The 27,979-nt window shown below is 43.8% G+C and overlaps 1 protein-coding gene across 2 annotated transcripts in view; it reads left to right on the top strand.

Moving 5' to 3' along the window:
- The window catches only part of ACACA (acetyl-CoA carboxylase alpha), a 525,165-nt gene that overhangs the window by 318,810 nt on the left and 178,376 nt on the right, over positions 1-27,979 (top strand). For both annotated transcript variants that reach the window (XM_082245775.1, XM_082245774.1), the window contains exons 41-43: positions 11,379-11,648; positions 13,082-13,179; positions 27,283-27,403. In XM_082245775.1, the coding sequence (XP_082101901.1) occupies positions 11,379-11,648; positions 13,082-13,179; positions 27,283-27,403 (489 nt within the window). The remainder of the gene's footprint in view (positions 1-11,378; positions 11,649-13,081; positions 13,180-27,282; positions 27,404-27,979) is intronic.

The raw sequence follows: 27,979 nt of genomic DNA on the forward strand, positions 1-27,979 counted from the left end.
AGCTCACGCCAGGACCTCCAGGAGATTATAAGGCAAAAAAGAGGAAAATGGGGAGAAGGAGACTAAAAATGACAAGAGAAAAAGAAAAAACCCCAAAAGGGAGAGACAAAAACTGTCTCCACTATAGGGGAGCACGCCAGGAGCATGGTCCCCAGTAGCCAAAAAAATGGAAAGGCTACCCGAAAAAACCCAGAGAGCGATAGGCGCCCGGGGCCACTTACTGTAGGGTTGTGACTGAGCAGACGGAGAGAGGAGCAATGCCACCCCGAGCGTTAATACAATCAATACGCCTTGAGAAAGGAGAACCATGACAACATACATAACCTGTCCTGCAGTAGACCGAGGGGGGCCCTTGCCCAAACAGGGCCAGGCCCACCCCAGGACCGCAAGGGGAGAAAAAGGGTCCCCTTGCAAAGAGAGCAGCATGAAAAATAAGTGCAATCACCAGCAAACCAAAAGAAAAACTGGTGCGAGAAAATAAAGGGAACATCAGAGGTGACTAGGCACCCTAATCCGGCAAGACCATCACACAGACCCCCAGAGGGGAGAAGGCCATCAGTCAGGGGGAGACGCTCAGGCAGAAGCACGACGTGGGCACCTCCACTTCTTGGCCGAGTGAGAAGGAACTTGCTGCCACCGTGCAGGCCGCTGTGGTAAAGGGAGGGAGCTCTGAAGCCTCCAATCAGGGAAGTCCGTCTGGGGGATCTCCAAAATGGCACAGAAGCATTGTAGATCATCTTTGCTCCTCAAAACAGCAAATTTGCCATTCCTAGATGCTGTAAGGCGGAAAGGGAATGCTTATCTATAGGGCGCCTGGTGGGAACGTAGAGTGTCCAATAGTGGACCCAGCGAGCGTCGTTGCATGAGAGTCCTGCGTGACAGATCATGAAACAGGTAGAGTTGAGCCCTATCAAAATCAATAGTAGATTAGGGTCTAGCCGCTTTCATAATTGCTTCTTTAAGGGCATATTTATGGAGCTTGCAGATAACATAACGAGCATGCTCCCCGTCCTGAGGCAGGGGCAGTAGGGCCCTATGCGCCCTGTCTATTTCTATGAGGTCCGGTGCTCTATCTCCCAGGACCTGCCGAAATATGCCTTGGGCTGTGGGGAGTATATCAGGGGCCCCAGTAGCCTCAGGGAGCCCCCTAATGCGAATGTTCTGTCGCCTGTCCTGGTTCTCATAATCATCCAATTGATCCATTAGGTTATTCAGGACATTGTCACGTGTTGAGACAGATTCCTGCATGGCTGATAAAGAGTGTAATAAATCATCCTGACCACTTTCCAGAGAGACCACCCTGTGACCCAGGGCCGCCGTGGTAGTGATTAATTGTATGATTTCAGTCTTAGTGGGCAAGGACCGAATGTGGGCCTTCCAGTCCCAATCGCCATCAGGGTCCCCGGAGTCAGTAGAGCGGGGAGACACAGCGGCATATGGGAGAAATGGATTGGGGCTGTGCCCCGGTACCTGGAGAGGTGGTGTGCCAGAGGAAGAGCCCAGGTTGGTGGGCCACGTGGAGCTGGGAGATGAGCAGTCCGCCGCCATCTTGCCCGCCTCATGTCGGCCCAGCGGTGTAGCGGAGAATTTTTTTTTACTATATACAGTATACATTATTTTACAAATATGACAATGATCAATTATTTCCAGCGCACTATGGATTATCTAAAGAGATGGTGCACCAGTAATCATCTCCATTCAGGCAGCATCTCTCATGTTAAAACTAAGAATTAAGTTATCTGATATAATCTGTTATTTTATTTTTCATTATAGGTTTATTAAGAAGCTTATAGCAGGGATGTGTTTGACTTTAGACTTTCTCTGAGTGAAACTTTGATGTTGCCAGCTGAAAACCAGAGAGAGGGAGTGAAAAGTCACTGCTCTGGCTCACTCAATAGTATATATATAAATATAAATATCACCTTGAGCTCTGTGAACAGGCAATAGAGATACTGGAAAACATGAAATGTAGCCACGAGCTCCATCTGTATACAAGATAAAAGCTGCATAATATTCATATGCAACATTTTATATTTACAAAGGAAAAAAATAACCAGTGGGAAAAAGAGAGGGAACCGGAGAAGGCGAGAGAGAAATGAAGGGGGGTGTAGGGGCGGAAAATTCGACAGAAAACCCTGTTTATGGTAAAAGTACCATGTGGACCCCAGGTGGTAGGGTTGTTAAGATGCCAAGAGGCTTTGGAATAGGAATAGGAAACTTATTTTTAACAATTTTAGTAAGTTCTGAAGTAATAAACAAGGGAAGATAACCTATTCAAATCCAGTATGAATTTCCTATAGTTCTCTTAGGGGAACAGTGCGTATGTCTCTTGTTTGTGCATTTGACGTTATTGGCAGGGCCGGTGCAAGGATTTTTGGCGCCCTAGGCAAAATAAAAATTGCCGCCCCCCCCCCCCCCCCAAAGCACAAAAAGCCATAATGTAAAATAAAGTGCAAATTTTAATAGTTTAATACAAAACATTCTGAAAGTGCAATACAACATATAGTTGTTAAGAGAAAAATACACGCTGCACATTTTTATTCTAGTGGTATACTTGCATAATATAAGTGCAACAATAGAAATCCTATGGTCATTCAAAGAACTCCAAACACGTAGCAAAATAACTATATAAATGCACCATACAATTTAAGTGCTAAATAACTTTGTAAACAGCTTCAACAACTTCATAAACAGCTTAAATAACTTAAATACTTTCAAACAGTTATTCAATCTAAATAAATTTTACTTTTCTTGCTTTGGCATTTGCAAAGTCCTTCAGTAATGTTTCAAAGTCAATCTCCTGTGCCGTCCGATTCTCTATTGACATCATGGCAAGTCCTACAAGCCGTTCTTGGGACATTGAAGAACGCAGATAATTTTTTATAATTTTCAGCTTTGAAAAGCTTCGCTCACCTGTGGCAACAGTGATTGGTAGGGTTAACATAATTCGAAGTGCAATTGCCACATTTGGAGCAAATCCATTCCTCACTGCGTAGGCCAAAATATCAACAGGTGTCATTGGAGGTTTTATAACAGGAGCCAAGACAGCAAGTTCTTCACACAGTTGCCTTCCATCTACATCAGACTCCTTTGATTTTGCATCGGTTAAAACATTCTGCAATTCCATGCAGAACTTCAGAAGTTCTTCTTTTTGAACATCTTTTAGCTTGTGGATGTCATATAAAAATTGAAAATGTGTGGAATGAAATTTCAGCTGTTCATATCTTTCTTGCACAGATTTTATTGTTGTGTCTAATATTGTGAAGAAACATTCCACTTTAAATTTATTTTTAGGATCCAAGATAGGATCATCTGGAACCTCATACAAAAACAACCTTTTTTTTTTCCTCGGCTGGTGCACTTGAAGGGGAAACACTGGGTCGATTTCCATTTCCACTGCTAGCTCTCCTGCTTCTTTAAGTAAATCCTCAAAACCTTCATCTGTCCGATAAGATTGAAAAAATGTCTTGATTGATTCCAAAAGTTCCACAACATCTGGCAAGTACATTGACGGGCTTTGAAGAACTTTGCTGACAGAATTAATTCGACTTAATATGTTAAACCAAAGGATGATAAGACACAAGAATTTAAACTTGTTTAGCTCTTTTGCCAAGGATGAAGCCTCGATTCTTGCAAGAGCAGCAAAATTCATATCACCTCCGATTTCAATTAAGGTGTCATACACTTCTCCAACATGGAACCTAAATGGCCGAATAGCATCAATTCTGCTTGACCATCTAGTATCAGATAGCGGCTTAACTGTCAGCTTGCTCACATGCTTTTTTAGAACATCCCATCGATTTGTTGAACCTGATAAAAAAACATATGTTTTCTGAAGAATGCCAAAAAATGTACTGGCATCCCTACAGCACATAGCAGCATCATTTACTACCAGGTTTAAGGAATGAGCACTGCAGGGGACATAGAAAGCTCGTGAGTTCAGGTCCATGATTCTTTTTTGTACTCCTGAGTGCTTGCCCTTCATGTTGGAGCCATTGTCATACCCTTGACCTCTCATATCACTGAGAGGTATCTTCAGCATTTCAAGCTCATTCAAAATTACCCCTGTTAATCCTTCTCCAGATGAGTTGTGAACTGGCAGGAAACCAAGGAATCTTTCCTCAATGTGTATTTCAGGATTTGCAGTTGGTGAGTCTCCTTGCTTAACAGATACAAACCTGAAAATCATAGTCATCTGTTCAACAAGAGTGATGTCAGGGGTGCAGTCAAGTATAATGGAATAGTACTTGGCATCCTTAAGCAACCGCAGAATGCGCCTCTGTATTTCTTTTGAAATTAAACCAATTAGTTCATTTTGGATGTCTTTTCCTAAATAATGATGATGAATTTCTGCATTATGTATCTTTTTTAAGTGGCTTTGCATCACACTATCAAATGTTGCAATCATTTCGACAAGTTGCAAGTAATTTCCATTGTTTTCAGAGTACAGTGTGTCACTACTGCCCCTGAAAGCCAAGCACTGCTTCCCAAGGTATTGAACAATGGCTACAAGCCGCTGAAGAACATTCTGCCAGTGCTGCGTTTCAGTTGCCAATAATCTCTGGTATGAATGGTCAATAGTACTTCCTGACCCAAGCCTTGTTAGCAGTTCTGTCCAGTCTCCCATAGCAGTGAGGTGAGATGGAGACATTTCATGTGTAGCCAGACACTGGGACACATTTTTCCAATCGTTGTAGCCTCCCGTTGTCAGACTCATTTTCGTCGTTGTAAAGAGTTTACAACAAAAGCAAAATATTTTGTCCAGTCTAGGAGAATAACTCAGCCACTTTCTAACATGCACTTCACCATTTCCAAGGCGCCGTCTATAGTGGGTTAATGTAAACCGTCTCTTGGATGCATCTTTAGGAAATGCAAAGTGCTCTTTTGGCTTTGCGGGACCTTTCAGAACGATAGTTTCTTTTAGTGAGCTAGTAAGCGTATCAGGCCAGTCAGCTGGATCAAAGAAGTCTAACGGCGTGCTTTTTCCATTTTCATCTTCTGATGATGCTGATTTCTGTGAACTCTCTTCCTCAGTGTTGGTATCACTTTCTATACCCAAAGAATGTTCGCCCACAGTTGAAGTAGAAGGGTGTGGGTCGACATCTACTACAGCTTCTTGATTCTCTGTAGTTCTGCACTCCATCTCGCTTACAGCTTTTTGCACTGGATCAGGTTTAAAGAACCTATTCAATGATCCAGCCATCTTAGAAGTATCTTCTTCTTGGAGCCTTCTTTTCTTTCGGAAAGCAGCACCAGACAATTTCTTTCGTGCTGGTGGTGCAGACATCTTGTTCAGTTATAGAAATAACTATTGTAGAATAAATGTACATCAAAAATTATTAATATTTAATTAATATTCTCTTTGATGATCACCAAACCACAATAATACTTGGAAATCATTTAGAAACCTACAGTACATATGTGCGCACGTGTGTGAGTGTGAAAGACGCAAAAAAATATGTGTATGTAAGACTATGGCTAAGACTACGTTTTGTATGTATGAGAGCAGACGCAGTTGATGTAAACATCAAGACTTAAAAATGGAGAGGGCAACTGAGAGCTAGCACGCATCCCCCCGTGCACAGACACACAATCATACACCGTCACAACATAATGGTGTGCATCATTTTTAGAAGAGGCTTCCTTCTGGGACGACAGCCATGTAGACCAATTTGATGCAGTGTGCGGCGTATGGCCTGAGCACTGACAGGCTGACCCCCCACCCCTTCAACCTCTGCAGCAATCGAAAACAGCCTCTGGATATGACGCTGAGCATGTGCACTCGACTTCTTTGATCGACCATGGCGAGGCCTGTTCTGAGTTGAACCTGTCCTGGTAAACCACTGTATGGTCTTGGCCACTATGCTGCAGCTCAGTTTCAGGGTCTTGGCAGTCTTCTTATAGCCTAGGCCATCTTTTTTGTAGAGCAACAATTCTTTTTTTCAGATCCTCAGAGAGTTCTTTGCCATGAGGTGCCATGTTAAACTTCCAGTGACCAGTATGAGAGAGTGAGAGCGATAACACCAAATTTAACACACCTGCTCCCCATTCACACCTGAGACCTTGTAACACTAACGAGTCACATGACACCGGGGAGGGAAATTTGCTAATTGGGCCCAATTTCAACATTTTCACTTAGGGGTGTACTCACTTTTGTTGCCAAAGAAATTTAGAAATGAATGGCTGTGTTGAGGGAACAGCAAATGTACACTGTTATACAAGCTGTACACTCACTACTTTACAAAAATCAATGCCAAATCTACTAAAACATAGCAATAGTTTCTCTGTGAGATCAGATTTTCAGGCAATTTTCTGCAAGAAAACAATCCAGTAATGTCAGGTACAATACCTTGTATCATAAACATTCAATTTCTTCAAAGAGTGGAGTCACGTCACGTGTCTGTTGAACCTAAAAACATAGGAATACTTTCTCTGTGATATCAGATTTTCAGGCAATTTTATGCAAGAAAACAATCAAGTAATGTCAGGTACACTACCTTGTAGACTAAACCTTCAATTTCTTATATGACACCCCAACACACCTTCTCATTGCACTTGCTGTGCAACACAATGCGTGGCAAAACACGAACATGCTTTGCATTGCCTAAAATGCTGAATGTAAATTTGTTGGGGGTTTTATGCAGGTCTTTAAAACAAACAGGCTACCTTAGGGTTAATGTGTGGCACAATGCGCATTAGTACACACATATGTAACGGGACCTCCGACCCAAACTGTACTTGTGGGCTTCTGTCAGTCTACGGCTTCTTCCAGTCTTGAACATATATAAATATTCCAGCCGCCCTACATACAAAAACTAGCCTGAACTTAGCTTATATGTGTCTGAAAGCAACTTTTATACACTTGAGAAGTATGTCAGTCACTATATGAACAATGACCCGAATGTTTACCCAAAACATCACACAATGGTTAGCTAATGAGTTGCAGCTGACTCATAGCTAATCTCATCTATAGTGCCTTGCAAAAGTGTTCACTAACATGCTAATTAACTCGGCACACTTAAACCAGACTGGAAGACCAGACTGCCAGCAACAATGATAAAAGAGAATACAATACACATTTATTACAAGTCTAAACACAGAGTTAGGCCCCTTTCACACAGGTGCTCCGATCAGATCCCCCTGTCAGTTTTTTCGGTGGATCTGATCGGATGCCCCATGCATCCCTATGGGGCAGCGGGTGTCAGCGGAGACATGTCCACTGACATCCGTATCCTATCCGTGAAATCCGGGCGGATGGAAACCCTATTTTCCATCCGTCCAGGGGATTAGATCGGATGGGATCGGATGAGAGCGGACAGGCGGTCCGCTTTCATCCGATCCCCCATAGAGAGCAGTGGGGGCTGTGACAACTCCCTCTCCGCACTGCAAGCAGAGATGAAGCTGTCATCCGCCAGCTCAGCTGAGCAGCACGGATCCGGATCCGCCTACGGAGGCGGACTGTGTGAAAGAGCCCTTACACATAAGAGAGGCCTAGGGGGCTGAGAGAGGGATTTCCCAACCTTTGTAAGGTAAGCTGGGTTCCACAGGCCCCCAACCAAAGTGTCTCCCATAATTGCATTAAACTTCAGTCTGTTACAGTCAGACCATGTAGTGTAGTACACCACACATACACTTCCATAACATGATGGTAATGTGTTGGGGCCTAAAACGTTTTACTATATTGCATTTATTGCATTAAACTTCAGTCTGTTAGTCCCGGTTCATATTTGTGCGATCACAGAGATCGCATGTGATTCGGAGCGCATTGCTCCTAAATTACATGCGATCTCTGTGCGGTACAAATTTCAGTCATAGTTTGTGTGGCTGAATTCGCACTGCAATTGCACTAAACACGCACAGTAACCTTTTTTTTAATCCGCAGCAGAATTGGATCGCACAGTGGTTCACACTAGTGCGATCCGATTCTGTGCGAACTGCAGATCGCACTGCCATATGCGATCAAACTGGGGGTGTAATTAACTTTTAATTGACACCCTCTGCGTATCGCATATGGCAGTGTGTACTGCCAGGGGTGAGGATGCGATGCGGGAACACGCTGTATATTCGCAGCGTTCCAGCATTGCACAAATGTGAACCAGGACTTACAGTCAGACACATTTGATTCGTTATTACAGGTTACAGTACAGCTAGGTTCACATCTGTGTGCTGTGGTTTTTCTGTGTCACATTTTTATGAGCGTTATACACATATTTTTAGGTGCACTGCCATTAATCTGTATTAGAACACATGTTTTATGAAAGTGCATCAAACATGCAGCATGCAGGGCAATGATGCACTTTAATGAAAGGGTCATTCTAATAGAGTTTAATGGCAGCGCACCTAAAAATGTGTGTAAAACACGCAGAGCGATGCAACATGGAAAAACGACACCAAGTAGATGTAAACAGGGCCTTCAATTCACGTTATTCTTAACTTTTACACTGCCTTATTAACCTGTTCTGGACTGCCCACCACATATTTACTGCGGGTCTGTGACAGGCTGGCCCTCAAGCGCAAAATGGCGTAGACCTACGACAGTCGCTCACCTGCAGCTATGAGCTGTGAGCGCCTGTAGTCCCGGTTCACATTTGTGTGATGCGGGAATTCTGCGAATATGCAGCGTGATCCTGCATCACATCCGCACCCCTGGCAGTTCACACTGCCATATGCGATACGCAGGGGGGGTGTCAATTAAAAGTTAATGACACCCCCAGATCAGATCGCATCTTGCAGTGCAAACTACATGGCTAATTTTGCACCGCACAGAGATCGCATGAAATGAAGGAGCAGTGCGCTCCGAATTACATGCGATCTCTATGATCGCACTAATGTGAACCGGTCCTAAGTGCTGGTTCACATTATTGCGGCTGTGGTGATCGCGTGTAATATCGGAGCGCACTGCTCCTTCATTCCATGCGATCTCTGTGCAGTGCGAATTCAGCCATACACTTTGTATGGCTAAATTCGCACTGCACCCGCAGCAAAGACGCACATGACCCTTTTTTTTCAGCCGCATCAGGATCGGATCGCACAGTGGTTCACCCTTGTGCGATCCGATTCTGTGCGAACTGTAAGGTCCGGTTCACACTTATGCGATGCGGGAAGGCTGCGAATATACAGCCTGTTCCCGCATCGCAAACGCACCCTTGGCAGTTCACACTGCCATATGCGATACGCTGGGGGTGTCAATGAAATGTTAACGACACTCCCAGTTTGATCGCATATCGCAGTGCAATCTGACAGTTCGCACAGGATCGGATCGCACAAGTGTGAACCACCATGCGATCCGATCCTGATGCGGCTGAAAAAAGGGTCATGTGCGTCTTTGCTGCGGGTGCAGTGCGAATTTAGCCATACAAAGTGTATGGCTGAATTTGCACCGCACGGGAGATCGCATGTAATGAAGGAGCAGTGCGCTCCGATATTACATGCGATCGCCGCAGCCACACATATGTGAACCGGCACTAAGGTCCGGTTCACATTTATGCGAGTGCGGGAAGGCTGCAAACTCGCAGCCTGTTCCCGCATCGCAAACGCACCCCCGGCAGTTCACACTGCCATATGCGATACGCTGGGGGTGTCAATGTAATCTTAACGACACCCCCAGTTTGATCGCATATCGCAGTGCGATCGTGCAGTTTGCACAGGATCGGATCGCACAAGTGTGAACCGCTGTGCGATCCGATCCTAATGTGGCTGCCAAAAAGGGTCCCTGTGCGTGTTTGCTGCGGGTGCGATGCGAATTTAGTATGGCTAAACTCGCACCGCAGAGCCGATCGCATGTAATGTCGGAGCAGTGAGCTCCGATATTACATGCGAACCCCGCACACGCACAAGTGTGAACCGGGGCTAAAGATCGCACTGCGATATGCGATCATCAAACTGGGGGTGTCGTTAAAATTTCATTGACACCCCTTGTGTATCACATATGGCAGTGTGAACTGCCGGGGGTGCGTTTGCGATGCGGGAACAGGCTGCGAATTCGCAGCCTTCCCGCATCGCATAAGTGTGAACCGGGGCTTAGGCAGAATACAATAGGGCGCGAGCCGAGCACAAGACAAGAGAAGTAGAGATTTTTTAAAACGGCCACAATAAAACAATTACAGTATACTCCATCCTAAGGATAAATGTAATGTTACCCCTCCCTCACCTCACTGAATATAGCAATTTAAAATACACATTTTCACTCACGTTTTATGTTCAAAATGGCAGCAGGTGGTCGGACAGGTCCTCTTTCTTCTCCTTCTTCTTCCTTCTCTATCTTGCTGGGTCTGGCCGGGGGCGGGGACTAGACTGGTCCTTCTTGCACTATCTGAATCTGCTCCTGCTGCTCCTCAGATTCAAAATGTGATCCTTCCCGCTCTGCGCCCGCCCGGTCTCCTCCCCCCGCCCGCCCGGTCTCCTCCCCCCGTCCGCCCGCTCGCTCTCCTCCCCGGCTCCCCCCGCTCTCCTCTCCGGCTCCCCCCGCCCGCCCGACGTCATTGGCAGGGCAGGGGGAACCTCCACAGCTCCACAGCCTCCACTGCAGTGATACAAAGACGCGCGGCGCTGCCTGTCACAGTCTGTGTGTCAGTGTCACACACAAGACAGGGAGAGAGACATGATGATTGATTCCAGCGGCGAGCCGAGGGCGCCGCCGCCCGCCGAGGCCGAGCGATCGTACTAATTACAGCAGCAAGAGGGGCGCCGCGCCGCCCGGCCAGCAACAATCATTGCGGACAGGACAGACAGTGCAAGTTTACAAATAGAATGCTGGCGCCCCCCTGCTGAGTGGCGCCCTAGGCGACTGCCTGGGTCGCCTTACAGGTAGCGCCGGCCCTGGTTATTGGCCAAGGATTTACTAAGGTGCGGTAGAAGTTTGTGGGTTTAATAGAGAGCTCTGGATCTCTACATCCAGATTTTCATCCAACTAGAGAATGTATGGAACATAGAGTGACTATAATGACTGAGTTGCAGCTGAATGCATTATAAGTTTTAACAGTTACAGCAGCACCTGATGAAAGGGTAGTTTCTTTTCTACTGGTCCTTGAAACGCACTGGATATTTTGTAGTGTAAACCAGCAAATGAATATGGACTCTTCTATGATTTGGTAGGGCCTCCTTCCATTGGTGCATGTTTTTTTTCTGGTAACTTGCTGGGTACCCACAGGAGAGTAGCCCTGTCTATTGTGAGCAGCCTACCCTGAGGCAGTAAGCTCTCCAAATGTTTTAGTCCACTCACCATTTTTTATGAACTCTCATCAAAATCCCAGTGCTTCTTGGATGTTTTCTTTCTTCATTGGAGCCGTTTTCACTTAAGTCTAATATAGTTATGTAAAGTAATGCATACATTTCTATGTGTTATGTTTGGATTACACTTTATATTGCTTTATCAACAGATTGGAATGGTGGCTTGGAAAATGACCCTTAAAACTCCTGAATATCCAGAAGGCAGAGACATAATTGTAATAGGAAATGACATCACATACAGAATTGGATCATTTGGACCTCAAGAAGATTTGCTGTACTTAAGGGCATCAGAGCTTTCTAGGTCACAAAGCATACCCCGCATATATGTTGCTGCAAACAGTGGTGCAAGGATTGGTTTAGCAGAAGAAATACGTCACATGTTTCATGTTGCGTGGGAAGATCCTGATGATCCCTATAAAGTAAGTTTGTGAGAGATATTTATTAACATGCAGTTAGATTAGCTATTCTAGAACTTGGATTTGAATGAAGAATAGGTGATTAATAAACTTTGTAACTAGAATCTCAGCTGACCATAGTTGTTAGAGAATTATTTCTCAGCGAACATATTTTCACCAACCTTGGGAAAACATTTGCTATATATCTATCTATATCTAGATATAGATATAGATGGATAGATAGATAGATAGCAACAGCAAGCATCCTACAACCAACTGCTGTTAGGAAAACATCCATTTGGGCAGATTAAAAAGTAGGTGTTGGATGTCTGCTTCCCACTCCCTACCCTATTACTACAACACTCCATTATTTTGCAAGAAGCTGGTCGGAAAGACTTCTTCATATGAGCAAGGTGTGCCTGAAAGCACAACTGTCATCAAGGTTCTATGTCCATTCTTATCCTGAAAATGTAATAAACAACTTTTTTTTTTTTTCTGATCAGGCAATTATTTAGCTGTCTATTCTATGCTGAGCAGTACAGCTAAAAAATGATTCATTGATTGCTTTTTTACATTGGAAGGAAATCATGTATTCATGTAGACCGGGGTAGGCAACCGTTGAGAGGTGGAGATCCACCATGAAAACATGGAAGAGATCAAAGATCACCAGGTTATGGCACTCCTGTTTTTTTTTTTTTTTTTTAGGAAAGTTAACAAGCAAGCCCCAAATAAAAAGGACAGCATGGAGAAAACTTTGAAAAATCTAATAGAACTGTCACTGTAAAAATATAAACATAGCCTACCTTAACACTTGCTCCAGCAAGAAACTGCATTCACTTTCATTCACAATTTTTTCATGTCCAGGGTATAATGAGTCACCCCCCACAAGCCTGATGCAGGAGTCCACCATGAAGGCAGAACATCTGGTAATGCAGGCTGACTTGCTTGAATAGTTTCAGGTCTGCTTGGCCTTAGTGCTAGCTTGGCTGTCTGTTCTGAGTTCTGGCCAGTGTGGGTAGCATGTAGGGCAGTGTCCAGGGGTCAGTAAAGGTCAGTATTAGAGGAGGAGAGTGCTTGACAGTGCACAGTCCTTTTTACCAGGGAAAGTTTCAGTCCCAATATCTGCACCATGTTGCATGCACTTATGTTCAGACAATGCTGAAGCAACAATATTTGTTTGGGGTTGCCTTGATAATAATATGGAATGAGTAACTGAAGAGGGAGATTTGGAATAGGTTGGTGCCCATTGCCCTCTGCCCCCAGCACTCTTCTGTGGTAGCTCTCAGTTGTAATTTTGCATGAAGAAAACCAAATATAAACAATAATAAAATTGTGCCGTATTTTGTAATTTGTATTTTTGCATGGCTCACAAAGTACACCCAAGCTTTACACTAGTCATATATCGCTGTACACTATACATGATTGTATGTATTGCTAACATCTATTATTTCTTTTAGGGTTATAAATATCTATATTTAACACCTCAGGATTACAAAAAAGTTAGTGCTTTGAATTCTGTGCATTGTGAACATGTGGAGGATGAAGGAGAATCAAGGTAAATATGTGTCCATAGTTGAAAATACTTATACATGATTTGCTGTTAACTATTTGTATATTTTGGTATGTTTATTTGCTTTTTACTATTTACTACACCTTGGCATGCCTCTATGCCTGTGGCCCCATTCAAAGCAATTGTTTGGCCACATATTTTGAAGCCTACAATCCCCAATTTTGTCTTATTACAAACAAAGTAAGAATTTGGATATTGTAAAAAAATGTCTTTACCATGTGTATGCCTATCTATGTTTTGTACAAACAAGTAGTTACTGCCCTCAGCTGTAGCTGGTCACTGCAGCAAGGGGCATTGGAATGGCAATACATATAGAAAAACAAAAACAAAGAAATTTCCAAGCTCAACTTACCAACCAGCCTGCGACCAACCGAATTGACCTGTCCAACAGTATACGTTAAAAACAGGGGTTTAGTTGCACACAGTTGCGAAACGTGTAAGCCACAGCGCCCTGGCAAGGCACCCCATTTTCTGTGGACCTAAACTCTAATTTCTGTGAGTTTCCAACAATGGAATCACATGCATTTAGATGGACAGGTGAAGGGCAGGCAAATCTGGAGAGAGCCCATCCCTCTTTAAAGGCACAGGGGCACAATGAATACCCAGCCCATAGCACTTGTCTATGTTTTGCACATTAACGACTTAAAGACCAGCCGCCGCAGATATACTGTGGCAGGCTGGCTCTCCTGCGCAAACCGCTGGTACCTGTACTGCGAGTCTCGGGCGCACACGCAGGCAGCGCGATTGCGCACCCGTTCTCTAGCCCTGCAGTTTAGCAACGGGTCCGGCGGCCGCAATGGCCGCCGGGAACCCAGCGATCGCTGCAGGGACTGACAGAAGGCGGTGTGCCGTTGTAAACACTGCAAATCACTCATCTGTCGCTGATTGAAACAGGGCTCCTGTGTTCCTGTTATTTCAGAACACAGGAGCCCTGTTTCCATCCACCAAGTCTGGCCCCCACACAGTTAGAATCACCCTCTAGGTACACATTTAACCCTTCGATTGCCCCTGGAGTTAACTCTTTCTCTGCCAGTATGTCACTGGTCCCCCCCAAAAGTGTCAGAAATGTCAGGGATTTGATCTGTCCGCTGTAATGTCGCAGTCCCGCTAAAAACCGCAGATCGCTGTGATTACTAGTAAAAAATAAATAAATAAATAAAAATGACATAAATCTTTCCCCTACTTTGTAGACGCGATTACCTTTGCCCAAACCAGTCAAAATACACTTATTGGGATTTTTTTACCAAAAATATGTGGCACAATACAAATTGGCCAAAAATGATGAAAAAATTGATTTTTTTATTTTTTTTTTTTTTATTGGGAATGTTATATGTAGCAGAAAGTGAAAAATACTGCTTTTTTTTTTTTTTTCAAAATTGTCGCTCTTTTTTGGTTAAAAGCACATAATCAAAAAACCGCAAAGGTGATCAAATACCACCAAAAGAAATCCCTGTTTGTGGGGAAAAAAAAGGACATCAATTTTATTTGGGTACAGCGTCACACGACCGCACATTTGTCAGTTAAAGTAACGCAGTGCCGAATCGCAAAAAATGGCCTGGTCATTAGGGGGGCAAATCCTTACGGTCCAGAAGTGATTAAAATAATATTTCTTCCAAACTTACATGACTGAATAATATCATTATTTCATGACACATACACGAGGCTTGGATTTTCCCCCTATATACTATATACACATATGCAAGTGTTAGCGTTATAATATATAAGTGTCATTTTTGGCAGCTACAAGTCCGTAATGTCTCTAGAAAAATAATGTGGTATTCATTGAATCAAAATCTTTTTACATTTCTTGACTTCATTGTGAAGAATGGCCGCCAGCTTTTCACTGGCCCGATACCATGTCATTTTTTGGTTGACCTGCGTGCCATTGGGGTTCTAAACCACCAGGGTTTGGCCAAGGTTTTTCTGGCCGCCAGGAAAATAAAGATGAGAAGCCTGAATTTGTCAGCACTGCAGCTAGTTGCTTGAAGATTGAGGGCTTTATCGGTGTTGCTAGAGATGCTGCTAGGACAGAACAGTATATACCAGTAGGTATTCAAAGAGTTTAGAATGGTCCAGTGTGCCCAAATGAATTTAGCCAGGTTATGAGGCACTATTTAGCCGGTTTGTGAGGTACCATCTGTGTATTAATTTGTATTACCTAATTGAATGAGGATGTCAATGACCATTTACAGTTATGTCCCATAATTTGGTCTATTGATGTGGCTTGAGGGGGTTGCTTATATCTTTTTCCCATTGGTAAATATAGGAAGGGAAATGTTGATAGTAGCTTTCCAGAAGAGTGGGGGAATTTGTGTGCTTTAGGTGGATTGCGCATAGTTTCAAATTTGTAGGTAGCAAAATATCCCTGATGAGGGGGCGGTGGTGTGTGGATTGTATTGAGGACAAGCCAAGTGTTACTTGCATAGTTATCAAGGCATACACCCTGCGAAGGCCAGCTTTGGTCCACCACAAGAATATGTACATGCTTTTTTTTTTTTTTTTTTAAATCATTCATAAAAAATATTGAAGGTTATTTTAAAAACCTGAGATATCTAAACATTTTCTGCTGATTGTTTTAATGAGGGATTACCAGGCTTTCTTAACTGATTAGGTTTGATATTGAGGTTTCCCCTTAACCAGTTCTGGACCGGAAGGATTTGCCCCCTTAATGACCAGGCCATTTTTTGCAATTCGGCACGCTGTACCCAAATAAAATTGATGTCCTTTTATTCCCCCCAAATAGAGCTTTCTTTTGGTGATATTTGATCACCTCTGCAATTTTTATTTTGTGCGCTATAGGCCAATTTGTTTTCTGCTACATATTTTTGTTAAAAAAATCACAATAAGCGTATTTTGAAAGGTTTGCGCAAATTTTATCGCGTCTACTAACTACGGAAAAGATTTGTCATTTTTATTGTTTTTTTTTTTTTTTTACTAGTAATGGCGGTGAGCTGCGATTTTTAACGGGACTGCGACATTGCGGCGGACAGCTCGGACCACTAACTGACATTTTTGACACTTTTGGGGAGACCAGTGACATTACTACAGTAATCAGTGCTAAAAATATGCACTGTTACTGTAATAATGACACTGGCAGGGAAGGAGATAACACTGTGGGTGATCAAGGGGTTAAATGTGTACCTATGTGATGTATGTAACTGTATGGGGGTTGGGCTTTTGAAATGATCACAGAGACCTGTGATCCTACATAGAAGGATCACAGGTGCTCTGCGATCATTTCAAAGAGAAGAATGGTCATCTGTGTTTACAATAGCTGACCGTCCTTCTCTCTTAGCGGGGGAACGATCACGGGTGCCTGGCGGCAATCAGAGCCGCTGGCCCTATGCATCGGAGTTTCCGCTGCTACTCTAGTTTTCGCAGGAAGGGCTGCCTGCCACAGTATATCTGCGGTGGGCCGTCTGTAAGAGGTTAATATACTTCCAAATTAACAAGATTTTTATGTGGTACCTAAGCTGTAGCTACAGGGGTAAATAAAGTGAGCTCCTTCTGGGCCTTTAAAGGCAGGGGGCTCAACTTTTCCTTTATATTCCAGATGTTTGGTGACATTGTCTGTCTACAAATAGGGTTGAGCGAACACCTAGATGTCCGTGTTCGACGGGTTCGGCCGAACTTTAAAAAAAAGTCCGGGTCCGTGTCCCGGACTTTTACCGAACTTTTCCCGGACACCGAACCCCATTGAAGTCAATGGGGACCCGAACTTTAAGGCACTAAAATGGCTCTAAAACACCAAAGGAAAGGGCTAGAGTGCTGCAAATGCCAGCAAAACGTAATTAAGAGCATGGCAAGTGCTCTGCAAACAAATGTGGATAGGGAAATAACTTAAAACAACAAAAAAAAACAGAAAAATAAAACAATGTTCTTCATCTCTGAAGGACGAGGCCCATATGGAGTAGGAGGGAGGTTGAGGTGGTGGTGGATGTGGCGGTGACTAGACATATGCCGGTTTTCGGTAATTCGATATATCGCGGTATTGCATAGCCACGGTATTGTTATTGTGGCATTTTTAAAATACCGAGTTTCTCTGTCAAGTCTGCCTGACTTGTGAATTGATACATTTCAGTGAGCTGGATGACTCATTCACTCACTCAGCTAACACCTTTCAGCATTAAGTCTCCTAACTATAAACAAAAATGATTACATTTGTATCTTTTCCTTCCCTCTGCCAGGGAGAAAGGAAGTTTAACCTCTTAAAGACTGGATCTTTTTCTGACACTTGCTGTTTGCAAGTTAAAATCAGTTTTTTTTTTGCTAGAAAAGTACTTAGAACCCCCAAACATTTTATATATTTTTTTAGCAGAGACCCTACAGAATAAAATGGCGATTGTTGTAATATTTTATGTCACACTGTATTTGCGCAGCAGTCTTTCAAACGCAATGATTAGACTTTAATGAATAAAAAAAAAAAAAAAAACGTAACAGTAAAGTTATCCCAATTTTTTTTTTTTTTGTTACACAGAGAATCGTGAGAGAATCGTGATCTTTATTCCAAGCTAAAAAATCGTGATTCTCATTTTGGCCAGAATCGTGCAGCTCTAATAAATATATATATACACACACACACGCCTAGCAGCCCACATTACATTATTATATAGCCATCAAGCAGTGTCTGGCCTACCTGGTGATGACTGGTCCTGGCGCTCTGATCCGATGGCCTGGTCTTTAAAGGGGCAAATCCTTGCGATCCAGAAGTGGTTAAACCTGCAGGAGGACCGGTGTTTTTATCTATTAATGACTTTACTATTGCTTTAGGCCTGGTTCACATGTATGCGGGTTGGTGGTTCACATGTATGCGGGTTGGCGGTTCACATGTATGCGGGTTGGCGGCCCACATTTGCACAGGCATAGCAGCCCATTGATTTGAACGGGCTGCTATGCCCTCATTTTCCGCAGAAAAAAGGTGCATGCAGCATTTTTTTTAAATTCAGTGGCCTTGAAATCCATCCTGCTTTTGCACCATGCGACTAACCTGCAGTTCCTGCTCTGGCAAGCTTTCTGCATTTTTTGTATACGTGGGCACGGCATTTAAAAATAAACAGTTTGCGTGTGCAGCAACGGCAGGTAAGTCGCATGGTGCAAAAGAAGGATGGATTTCATGGCCACTGCATTTTTTTAAATTCTGCATGCACCTTTTTTCAGCTGAAAACGCAGGCATAGCAGCTCAAGCCCATTCACATCAATGGGCTGCTATGCCTGTGCAAATGTGGGCCCCCAACCCGCATACATGTGAACCAGGCCTAAAGCAATAGTAAAGTCATTAATAGATAAAAACACCGGTCCTCCTGCAGGTTTAACCAATTAATGACTTTACTATTGCTTTAGGCCTGGTTCACATGTATGCGGGTTGGGGGCCCACATTTGCACAGGCATAGCAGCCCATTGATGTGAATGGGCTTGAGCTGCTATGCCTGCGTTTTCAGCTGAAAAAAGGTGCATGCAGAATTTAAAAAAATGCAGTGGCCATGAAATCCATCCTTCTTTTGCACCATGCGACTTACCTGCCGTTGCTGCACACGCAAACTGTTTATTTTTAAATGCCGTGCCCACGTATACAAAAAATGCAGAAAGCTTGCCAGAGCAGGAACTGCAGGTTAGTCGCATGGTGCAAAAGCAGGATGGATTTCAAGGCCACTGAATTTAAAAAAAATGCTGCATGCACCTTTTTTCTGCGGAAAATGAGGGCATAGCAGCCCATTCAAATCAATGGGCTGCTATGCCTGTGCAAATGTGAACCACCAACCCGCATACATGTGAACCAGGCCTAAAGCAATAGTAAAGTAATTTATAAACAACACCTCCTTCAGGTTTAACCACTTCTTGACCACAAGGATTTGCCCTCTTAATGACCAGGCCATCGGATCGGAGCCGAGCGCCAGAACCAGTTATCACCAGTTAGGCCAGACACTGCTTGATGACCTATTTTAGGCCTGGTTCACAGAGTCTGTACTGACTGACTATATAATAATGTGCATAAGTGAACCAAAGCCCCTAAATTCAGCAATGAAATTGAAGTGAGGTGGAAATTTAATAATTTAAATTTAATAATAGAATACCGTGATAATACCGTATACCGTGGCAAAACCTTAATCAATTAATCTCAGCATGAAAATCTGATACCGTCACAAGCCTAGCGGTGACATAGGCGTGCGCACAGGGTGTGCTGGGTGTGCCTGGGCACACCCTAATCACCTAGGGCACATAGCATTGCCAGTGAGGAGATGGGAAAGATCTCCCTGGGACCTGCTCTGCTCTATTTCTCCTTGCCTACAGGTACATGGCCCCGATACATTACTCTCCCTGCTGGCAAACACATGCATGTGTATTTCAACTTTGGGGTGCACACCTTAATGCAATAGGCTGCGCACACCTATGGGCGGTGTAGGTGGAAGCGGCGGTGGAGGAGGACCAGGGCCGGATTAACAGCATCATGGGCTTGGTGCTGAGGATTTTGAAGGGCCTTAAGGGCCGTGCCTTGCCATGCACCCAGAGGAGGAAGGGTGCAGCCATGCATGCCTAATTCAACATGGGATGCTGTCTCTGAAGCCCATAAACACATCCATGCATCGCCAACTGTCCCTCCTTGTCCGGCCTTCACGCTGTGTGGGGAGGTTCTGAGGGTGCTGCCTGGGGAAGCGAGCATAGAAGCCAGACTTCTGTGTTTACAAGTGACAGAAGAGCGGTAACAGTGAATATGGCCAACCCGGGGCCTATATAAAAGGTAGGGGCCTGGAGCTGCAGCTCCAATAGCCCCTACATTAATCTGGCCCTGAGGAGGAGGACGAGGTAGCCAACACTGCTTCTTTTCAAAAATTTTAAATGAGGGTACACCCCAAAAGAGTGAGAAAGAGCAAAAATGGAACAATGGGTGGGTAAGGTCGGTATCCATTGCTATTCTGCATAAGGTACGGAAAAGTCCCGTGGGATCCATGCCTGGTTCATTTTAATGAACGTGAGCTTGTCCACATTGTCTCTGGACAGGCGGCTGCGCTTGTCTGTTATAACGCCCCCAGCCGTGCTAAATACCCGTTCAGATAATACACTGGCTGCAGGGCACGCCAGCACCTCCAAGGCGTAAAGGGCAAGCTCAAGCCATGTGCCCAATTTGGAGACCCAGAAGTTGAAGGGGGCAGACCCGTCATTCACTACATGTAGGCGTGTGCACACATACTGCTCCACCATGTTGGTAAAATGCTGCCTCCTGCTAAGACGTTCCATCTGAGCTGCTGGTGCTGCTGTTTGTTGTGGCGTGCTGACAAAGCTTTTCCACATTTCGGCCATGCTAACCCTGCCTTCTGAGGTGCTGGCGGTGCCCTGGTTGCGTTGGCGACCTCCTCCTCCTCCTCCTCTGCCTTGTGCTTCCACTGTGGCCCCGCTGTCAGATGGGAATGCCAGCAGCATGGCGTCTACCAGCGTGCGCTTGTACTCGCGCATCTTGCGATCGCGCTCCAGTGAGTGAATTAAGGACGGTACGTTGTCCTTGTAACGGGGATCCAGCAGCGTGGCCACCCAGTAATCAGCACAAGTTAGAATGTGGGCAACTCGGCGGTCGTTGTGGAGACACTGCAGCATGTAATCGCTCATGTGTGCCAGGCTGCCCAGAGGCAACGAAAGGCTGTCCTCTGTGGGAGGTGTATCGTCCGTGTCCTCTGTATCCCCCCAGCCACGCACCAGTGATGGCCATGAGCTGGCCTGGGTGCCACCCTGCTGTGAACATGGTTCCATCTCCTCCTCCAGCTCCTCCTCCTCCTCATCCTCCTCATCCTCCAGAACTGTGCCCCTGCTGGACAATTGCGTCCCTGGCGTTTGCGTGTGCAGGAACCCACCCTCGGAGCCCCTTGCGAATGACTGCCCTGAAAGCCTTGGAAATGTTACCTCTTCATCCTCCTCCTCCTCCTCATCCTGTGCCACATCCTCTTCCATCATCGCCCGAATTGTTTTTTCAAGGAGGCATAGAAGTGGGATAGTTAAGCTGAGAACGGCGTCATTGCCACTGGCCATGTTGGTGGAGTACTCAAAACAGCGCAACAAGGCACACAGGTCTCGCATGGAGGCCCAGTTAAATTAAATAGCGGAATAGAAAATATGATCCAAAAAAAGTGTATGTATATCACACGTACACAACCACACTGGGCCCCAATTACTATTGTTTGTACCCCTAAAAGGCTAGATGAGGAGTAGGGGGAGTATGGAACAGGCAGCACCCTCAAACCTTCAGAAGTATGAGATGAACCCCAACAACTTGGAAAGGTGGATCTCTCTCACACGTACCGACACAGACTATCCCGCAATTCAATTGATCCTCAAAGGTTTTTATTGAATAGCGGAATAGGAAATATGATCAAAAAAAGTGTATGTATCTCGCACGTACACAACCACACTAGGCCCCAATTACTATTGTTTGTACCCCTAAAAGGCTAGATGAGGAGTAGGGGGGGTATGGAACAGGCAGCACCCTCAAACCTTCAGAAGTATGAGATGAACCCCAACAACTTGGAAAGGTGGATCTCTCTCACACGTACCGACACAGACTATCCCCCAATTTAACTGATCCCCAAAGGTTTTTGATTAAATCGCGGAATAGAAAATATGATCCAAAAAAAGTGTATGTATATCACACGTACACAACCACACTAGGCCCCAATTACTATTGTTTGTACCCCTAAAAGGCTAGGAGTAGGGGGAGTATGGAACAGGCAGCACCCTCAAACCTTCAGAAGTATGAGATGAACCCCAACAACTTGGAAAGGTGGATCTCTCTCACACGTACCGACACAGACTATCCCGCAATTCAATTGATCCTCAAAGGTTTTTATTGAATAGCGGAATAGAAAATATGATCCCAAAAAAGTGTATGTATATCACACGTACACAACCACACTAGGCCCCAATTACTATTGTTTGTACCCCTAAAAGGCTAGGAGTAGGGGGAGTATGGAACAGGCAGCACCCTCAAACCTTCAGAAGTATGAGATGAACCCCAACAACTTGGAAAGGTGGATCTCTCTCACACGTACCAACACAGACTATCCCCCAATTTAACTGATCCCCAAAGGTTTTTGATTAAATAGCGGAATAGAAAATATGATCCCAAAAAAGTGTATGTATATCACACGTACACAACCACACTAGGCCCCAATTACTATTGTTTGTACCCCTAAAAGGCTAGGAGTAGGGGGAGTATGGAACAGGCAGCACCCTCAAACCTTCAGAAGTATGAGATGAGCCCCAACAACTTGGAAAGGTGGATCTCTCTCACACGTACCAACACAGACTATCCCCCAATTTAACTGATCCCCAAAGGTTTTTGATTAAATAGCGGAATAGAAAATATGATCCCAAAAAAGTGTATGTATATCACACGTACACAACCACACTAGGCCCCAATTACTATTGTTTGTACCCCTAAAAGGCTAGGAGTAGGGGGAGTATGGAACAGGCAGCACCCTCAAACCTTCAGAAGTATGAGATGAACCCCAACAACTTGGAAAGGTGGATCTCTCTCACACGTACCAACACAGACTATCCCCCAATTTAACTGATCCCCAGAGGTTTTTGATTAAATAGCGGAATAGAAAATATGATCCCAAAAAAGTGTATGTATATCACACGTACACAACCACACTAGGCCCCAATTACTATTGTTTGTACCCCTAAAAGGCTAGGAGTAGGGGGAGTATGGAACAGGCAGCACCCTCAAACCTTCAGAAGTATGAGATGAACCCCAACAACTTGGAAAGGTGGATCTCTCTCACACGTACCAACACAGACTATCCCCCAATTTAACTGATCCCCAAAGGTTTTTGATTAAATAGCGGAATAGAAAATATGATCCCAAAAAAGTGTATGTATATCACACGTACACAACCACACTAGGCCCCAATTACTATTGTTTGTACCCCTAAAAGGCTAGGAGTAGGGGGAGTATGGAACAGGCAGCACCCTCAAACCTTCAGAAGTATGAGATGAACCCCAACAACTTGGAAAGGTGGATCTCTCTCACACGTACCAACACAGACTATCCCCCAATTTAACTGATCCCCAGAGGTTTTTGATTAAATAGCGGAATAGAAAATATGATCCCAAAAAAGTGTATGTATATCACACGTACACAACCACACTAGGCCCCAATTACTATTGTTTGTACCCCTAAAAGGCTAGGAGTAGGGGGAGTATGGAACAGGCAGCACCCTCAAACCTTCAGAAGTATGAGATGAACCCCAACAACTTGGAAAGGTGGATCTCTCTCACACGTACCAACACAGACTATCCCCCAATTTAACTGATCCCCAAAGGTTTTTGATTAAATAGCGGAATAGAAAATATGATCCCAAAAAAGTGTATGTATATCACACGTACACAACCACACTAGGCCCCAATTACTATTGTTTGTACCCCTAAAAGGCTAGATGAGGAGTAGGGGGAGTATGGAACAGGCAGCACCCTCAAACCTTCAGTATGAGATTGTGTTCACTGTACCCCACAAAGATTGAGTTCACTGCACCCCACAATGATTGTGTTCACTGCACCCCACAAAGATTGTGTTCACTGCACCTCACAAAGATTGTGTTCACTGTACCCCCCAAAGATTGTGTTCACTGCACCCCACAAAGATTCTGTTCACTGTACCCCACAAAGATTGTGTTCACTGCACCCCAAAAAGATTGTGTTCACTGCACCCCAAAAAGGATGTTGTTCACTGCACCCCAAAAAGGATGTTGTTCACTCCACCCCAAAAAGATTGTGTTCACTGCACCCCACAAAGATTGTGTTCACTGCACCCCAAAAAGATTGTGTTCACTGCACCCCAAAAATGATTTTGTTCACTGCACCCCAAAAAGGATTTTGTTCACTGCACCCCAAAAAGGATGTTGTTCACTCCACCCCAAAAAGATTGTGTTCACTGCACCCCAAAAAGATTGTGTTCACTGCACCCCACAAAGGATTTTGTTCACTGCACCCCAAAAAGATTGTGTTCACTGCACCCCAAAAAGGATGTTGTTCACTGCACCCCAAAAAGGATTTTGTTCACTGCACCCCAAAAAGATTGTGTTCACTGCACCCCACAAAGGATTTTGTTCACTGCACCCCACAAAGATTGTGTTCACTGCACACCAAAAAGGATTGTGTTCACTGCACCCCAAAAAGATTTTGTTCACTGCACCCCAAAAAGATTGTGTTCACTGCAGCCCAAAAAGATTGTGTTCACTGCAGCCCAAAAAGATTGTGTTCACTGCAGCCCAAAAAGATTGTGTTCACTGCAGCTCACACACAGAAAAATGGATGTGGATCACTGACACCTGCCTATCTCCAATCCCACACCACACAGCAATATCGATTGTAGTTTGTAGAACACAGTTTCCCTAAAATTCAGCAGACTCTGTCCCTAACAGGATTGAGAAGAGATCGTAGATCAGGATTGAGTGCAGACCCCACCCCCCACACAGCAATATCGATTGTAGTTTGTAGAAGACACTGACCCTATATAATTCAGCAGACTCTATCCCTAAAATGCCTACAACTCGCCCTGCCTAAACACTCCGACCTGTCCCTCAATTCTATCCGGACACAAATGGTTTTTTCCTGCCTATCTTTCCCTAATCAGCAGCCAGCACGTTGATGTGTGCTCTGTCCCTGAATCTAAGCAGCATAATGACGCCGCTGCGGCTGCCTCGAACTTATAAAGACTTGGTCACATGCTTCAGACGGCCAATCACAGCTACTGAGACATTTGCAGGCATGGCTGGGATGGCTTAAGGCACACCAGTTAAACGATTGTTGATTGGCTGTTGAAAGCCCGCCATGAAAAGAGCGCCAAAGCATGCAAAACCCGGAAATAAAACGACCGAACACGGATTTTTACCCGAACATACAGTAAAGTGTCCGTGTCCGTGTTCGGGTACAAAAAATCCAATTATTCGGTACGAACACGAATAATACAGTCCGTGTTCGCTCAACACTATCTACAAATAATCAAAATTCTACTTCACTCGTTTTTTCTTTTTTTTCAAGTCTCTGCTATACCTAAAAAAAAAAATCATCTTTTTTTTTACCCAGTTGCATTACATATCAAGGCTGAATGGAAAGTTCTTTTTTGAGACAATTGTTTTCAACAAGCAAAGATATACAGTTTTTGAGAGAAGTTAAATTAAGCATCTTTTTTGTGTGGTATGTTCAGAGCACACATACTGTATCGGTGAAAACATATTGATCAACATATATTGTTTTAATGCAAGCAGACGTTTACATGTAGGAAAATACATCAGAGGTTCAGCTGGTTAACATTATATAATGAAGTTAAAGTAGATTTTTAGCCATAACAGCTTCATAAAAATAATGTTCCTTAGCAAGGAACATGCATTCCATATTAATAATCATGCTACCAAAATGAGTGTTTTCTGTAAATTGTCCACAGCATTGCTCCTGGTTGTTCTTGCTGGAGGCTGCCATTTTGCTGAAGCCCATAGCCCCTAAGCAGCAGTAAATCTTTAGGCAGCAGATTGGCCTCTAAAAATTTGGCACAGTGCCTAAAAGTAGAGAGCAACTGAGCATGTGCAGAGCAGGATGAGACTGTATTACTGGATTTTAAACAGTATAGGCACTTTTTAAAATGTTTTACATATTCATATCTACAAAAGGGGCCAGCCTGGAGTGATGTAGCAGGACATCATTTTCTGACTAAAGTTCCATTAGTTGAGAGGTTTCAGGGGAGAAGTGCTTCTAAGGTATGGCACAAAAGCTGTATTACACATGCAAAATTTTCCAATATTTTCTATTATTAATGACAAATAATGCAGAAATTGTTAAAATTGTTAGGTCCATGTCACACTAGCAACACTAGTTTGTATCTACTACGAATCTCTCTGCTTATTTGCCATCATAGCTGGCTAAAATTCTACTCCAGGCAGCTACAAATTACTAGTGTGCAATGATCATCATCAGCTGCATTTGATCACATTACTAGCTACTGAAGCTGGTGATTCTGTCGCTATCTCCAAACACTGCAAAACCTTTTTTAAGTTTAAATCCACATTCACACTTTAGCACTGTGTATGTAGGTGATTTTGAGGCATTTTGTTTGCGATTTTGACTGTTTTTTAAGAGTGCAGTGCCATACTTCTCTTTTGGGGCAGGATTGTGCGTTTTTGGCCCATTAGACTTATTATTGGGAGTGCCTGAAAAACACGCGTACCATGGGTTTTTGTGCTTTTGTTGTATGACTACATCAGTTTTTCTCAACCTTTTTTCAGACAAGTCACCCTTTAAAATTCCGCACAACTTTGAGGCACCCCATTCTAAAGCCTAAAAACTGAACTAATAGTTTTACATAATACAGCAACAACCATACATGTAGAACACCCAACGTTAGAGGAGACACACGCCTTTGCACACTGGTGCTGACTAGTATTCCAATGTTTCTCTTCTCCCTCAGTTTCTTTCTCTCACTCAGCTAATGTGATCCCAGAGCTGATGGAGGGGGCAGGGGGGAAGGATGCTGTGCAAATATCCAACATCCTCGTTATTAACTGATGATGTCATTGGTTGTTAGGACACTGGCGGCTGGAAGGTTGTAATAATAATAATAAGGCCTTATGTAAGTAATAGGCAGGCTTGATCCTTCTACTGGCTTGTATACAATTTTTGGGCAATTTCTAGGCATTTGGCCAAGGCACCCCTGAAGACACACCAGGGTGCCAGGGCACCCTGGTTGAAAAAGGCTGGACTACATTGAAGTCATTGGAGCCAACAATGCCCTATTCTTTCTAAAACATTGCTCATGTACCATGTTCAGCTACAGGCATCTGAATGCTCAAATGTGAACAGGGACAATTAAAATGTATGGGATTTGGATTGTTAAGCGTTTTGGAGATTCAAGCTACAAAACACTTAGGGGTAAATAAGGGCAAAGTGATATTGCTTTAACGCTTTAAATGTCCCAACTTTTATAAAGAGCTTTGAAAGATGTTGGTGTTACTAAATGGTTTGCATGTTTGTCTCTTAGGAAGCCAATTTGGAATGTCATTTACTGTCTGCACAATACAACAATCTTATTAATTTGTTTTCTACCTCCAGGTATAAAATAACAGATATCATTGGTAAGGAAGAAGGCCTCGGAGTGGAGAATCTTCGAGGATCTGGTATGATTGCTGGAGAATCCTCATTGGCTTATGAAGAAGTCATCACGATTAATCTGGTAATCGCAAAAAGCAGTGTATTAATTGTATTAAAGCACATTTCCAAAAGAAACAAAAACACACAAGCTGAATGTAGCGTAAGGATTTTGTGCATGCGAGCCTGATTTGTCCCCGTATTTTATCACATTCTTACAAAAAAACAGGCTTTGATCCTAAAGCAGGGTAGTAACTATGCAGGGAATGAGTAATGTTGATGCAAAAAATTTCTACTGTCTACACAGCTGTAAGAAAATACAAGAAGTGGAGAGGCACCAACGGGGACCATTTAAATGTGCTAGCAATGAAATGTTAGCTCATCCATAGAGATCCAGGTTTCAGGCTGTGTGAAAGGGAATTACCTATATTATTAAAAGTCCTAAAACCCAGATTATTTATTTTTATTATTATTTTGGATAGTGTGAGGAATAGATGAAACATTCCCATCTGGTTTTTATTGCTATTTATGCCTCTTTTAGGATAGGAAGTGATGGGGAAATCTCCAGCATCAACATAGAGACCAAACAACACATATTTAGTAGAGTGAACAACTTCTGATAATTTTATAGCTGCCCCTATCTTCCAGTCCTGGTGAGAGC

The sequence above is a fragment of the Pelophylax lessonae genome (genome assembly GCF_965119305.1).
Source record: "Pelophylax lessonae genome assembly, chromosome: 2".
Taxonomy (NCBI): Eukaryota; Metazoa; Chordata; class Amphibia; order Anura; family Ranidae; genus Pelophylax; species Pelophylax lessonae.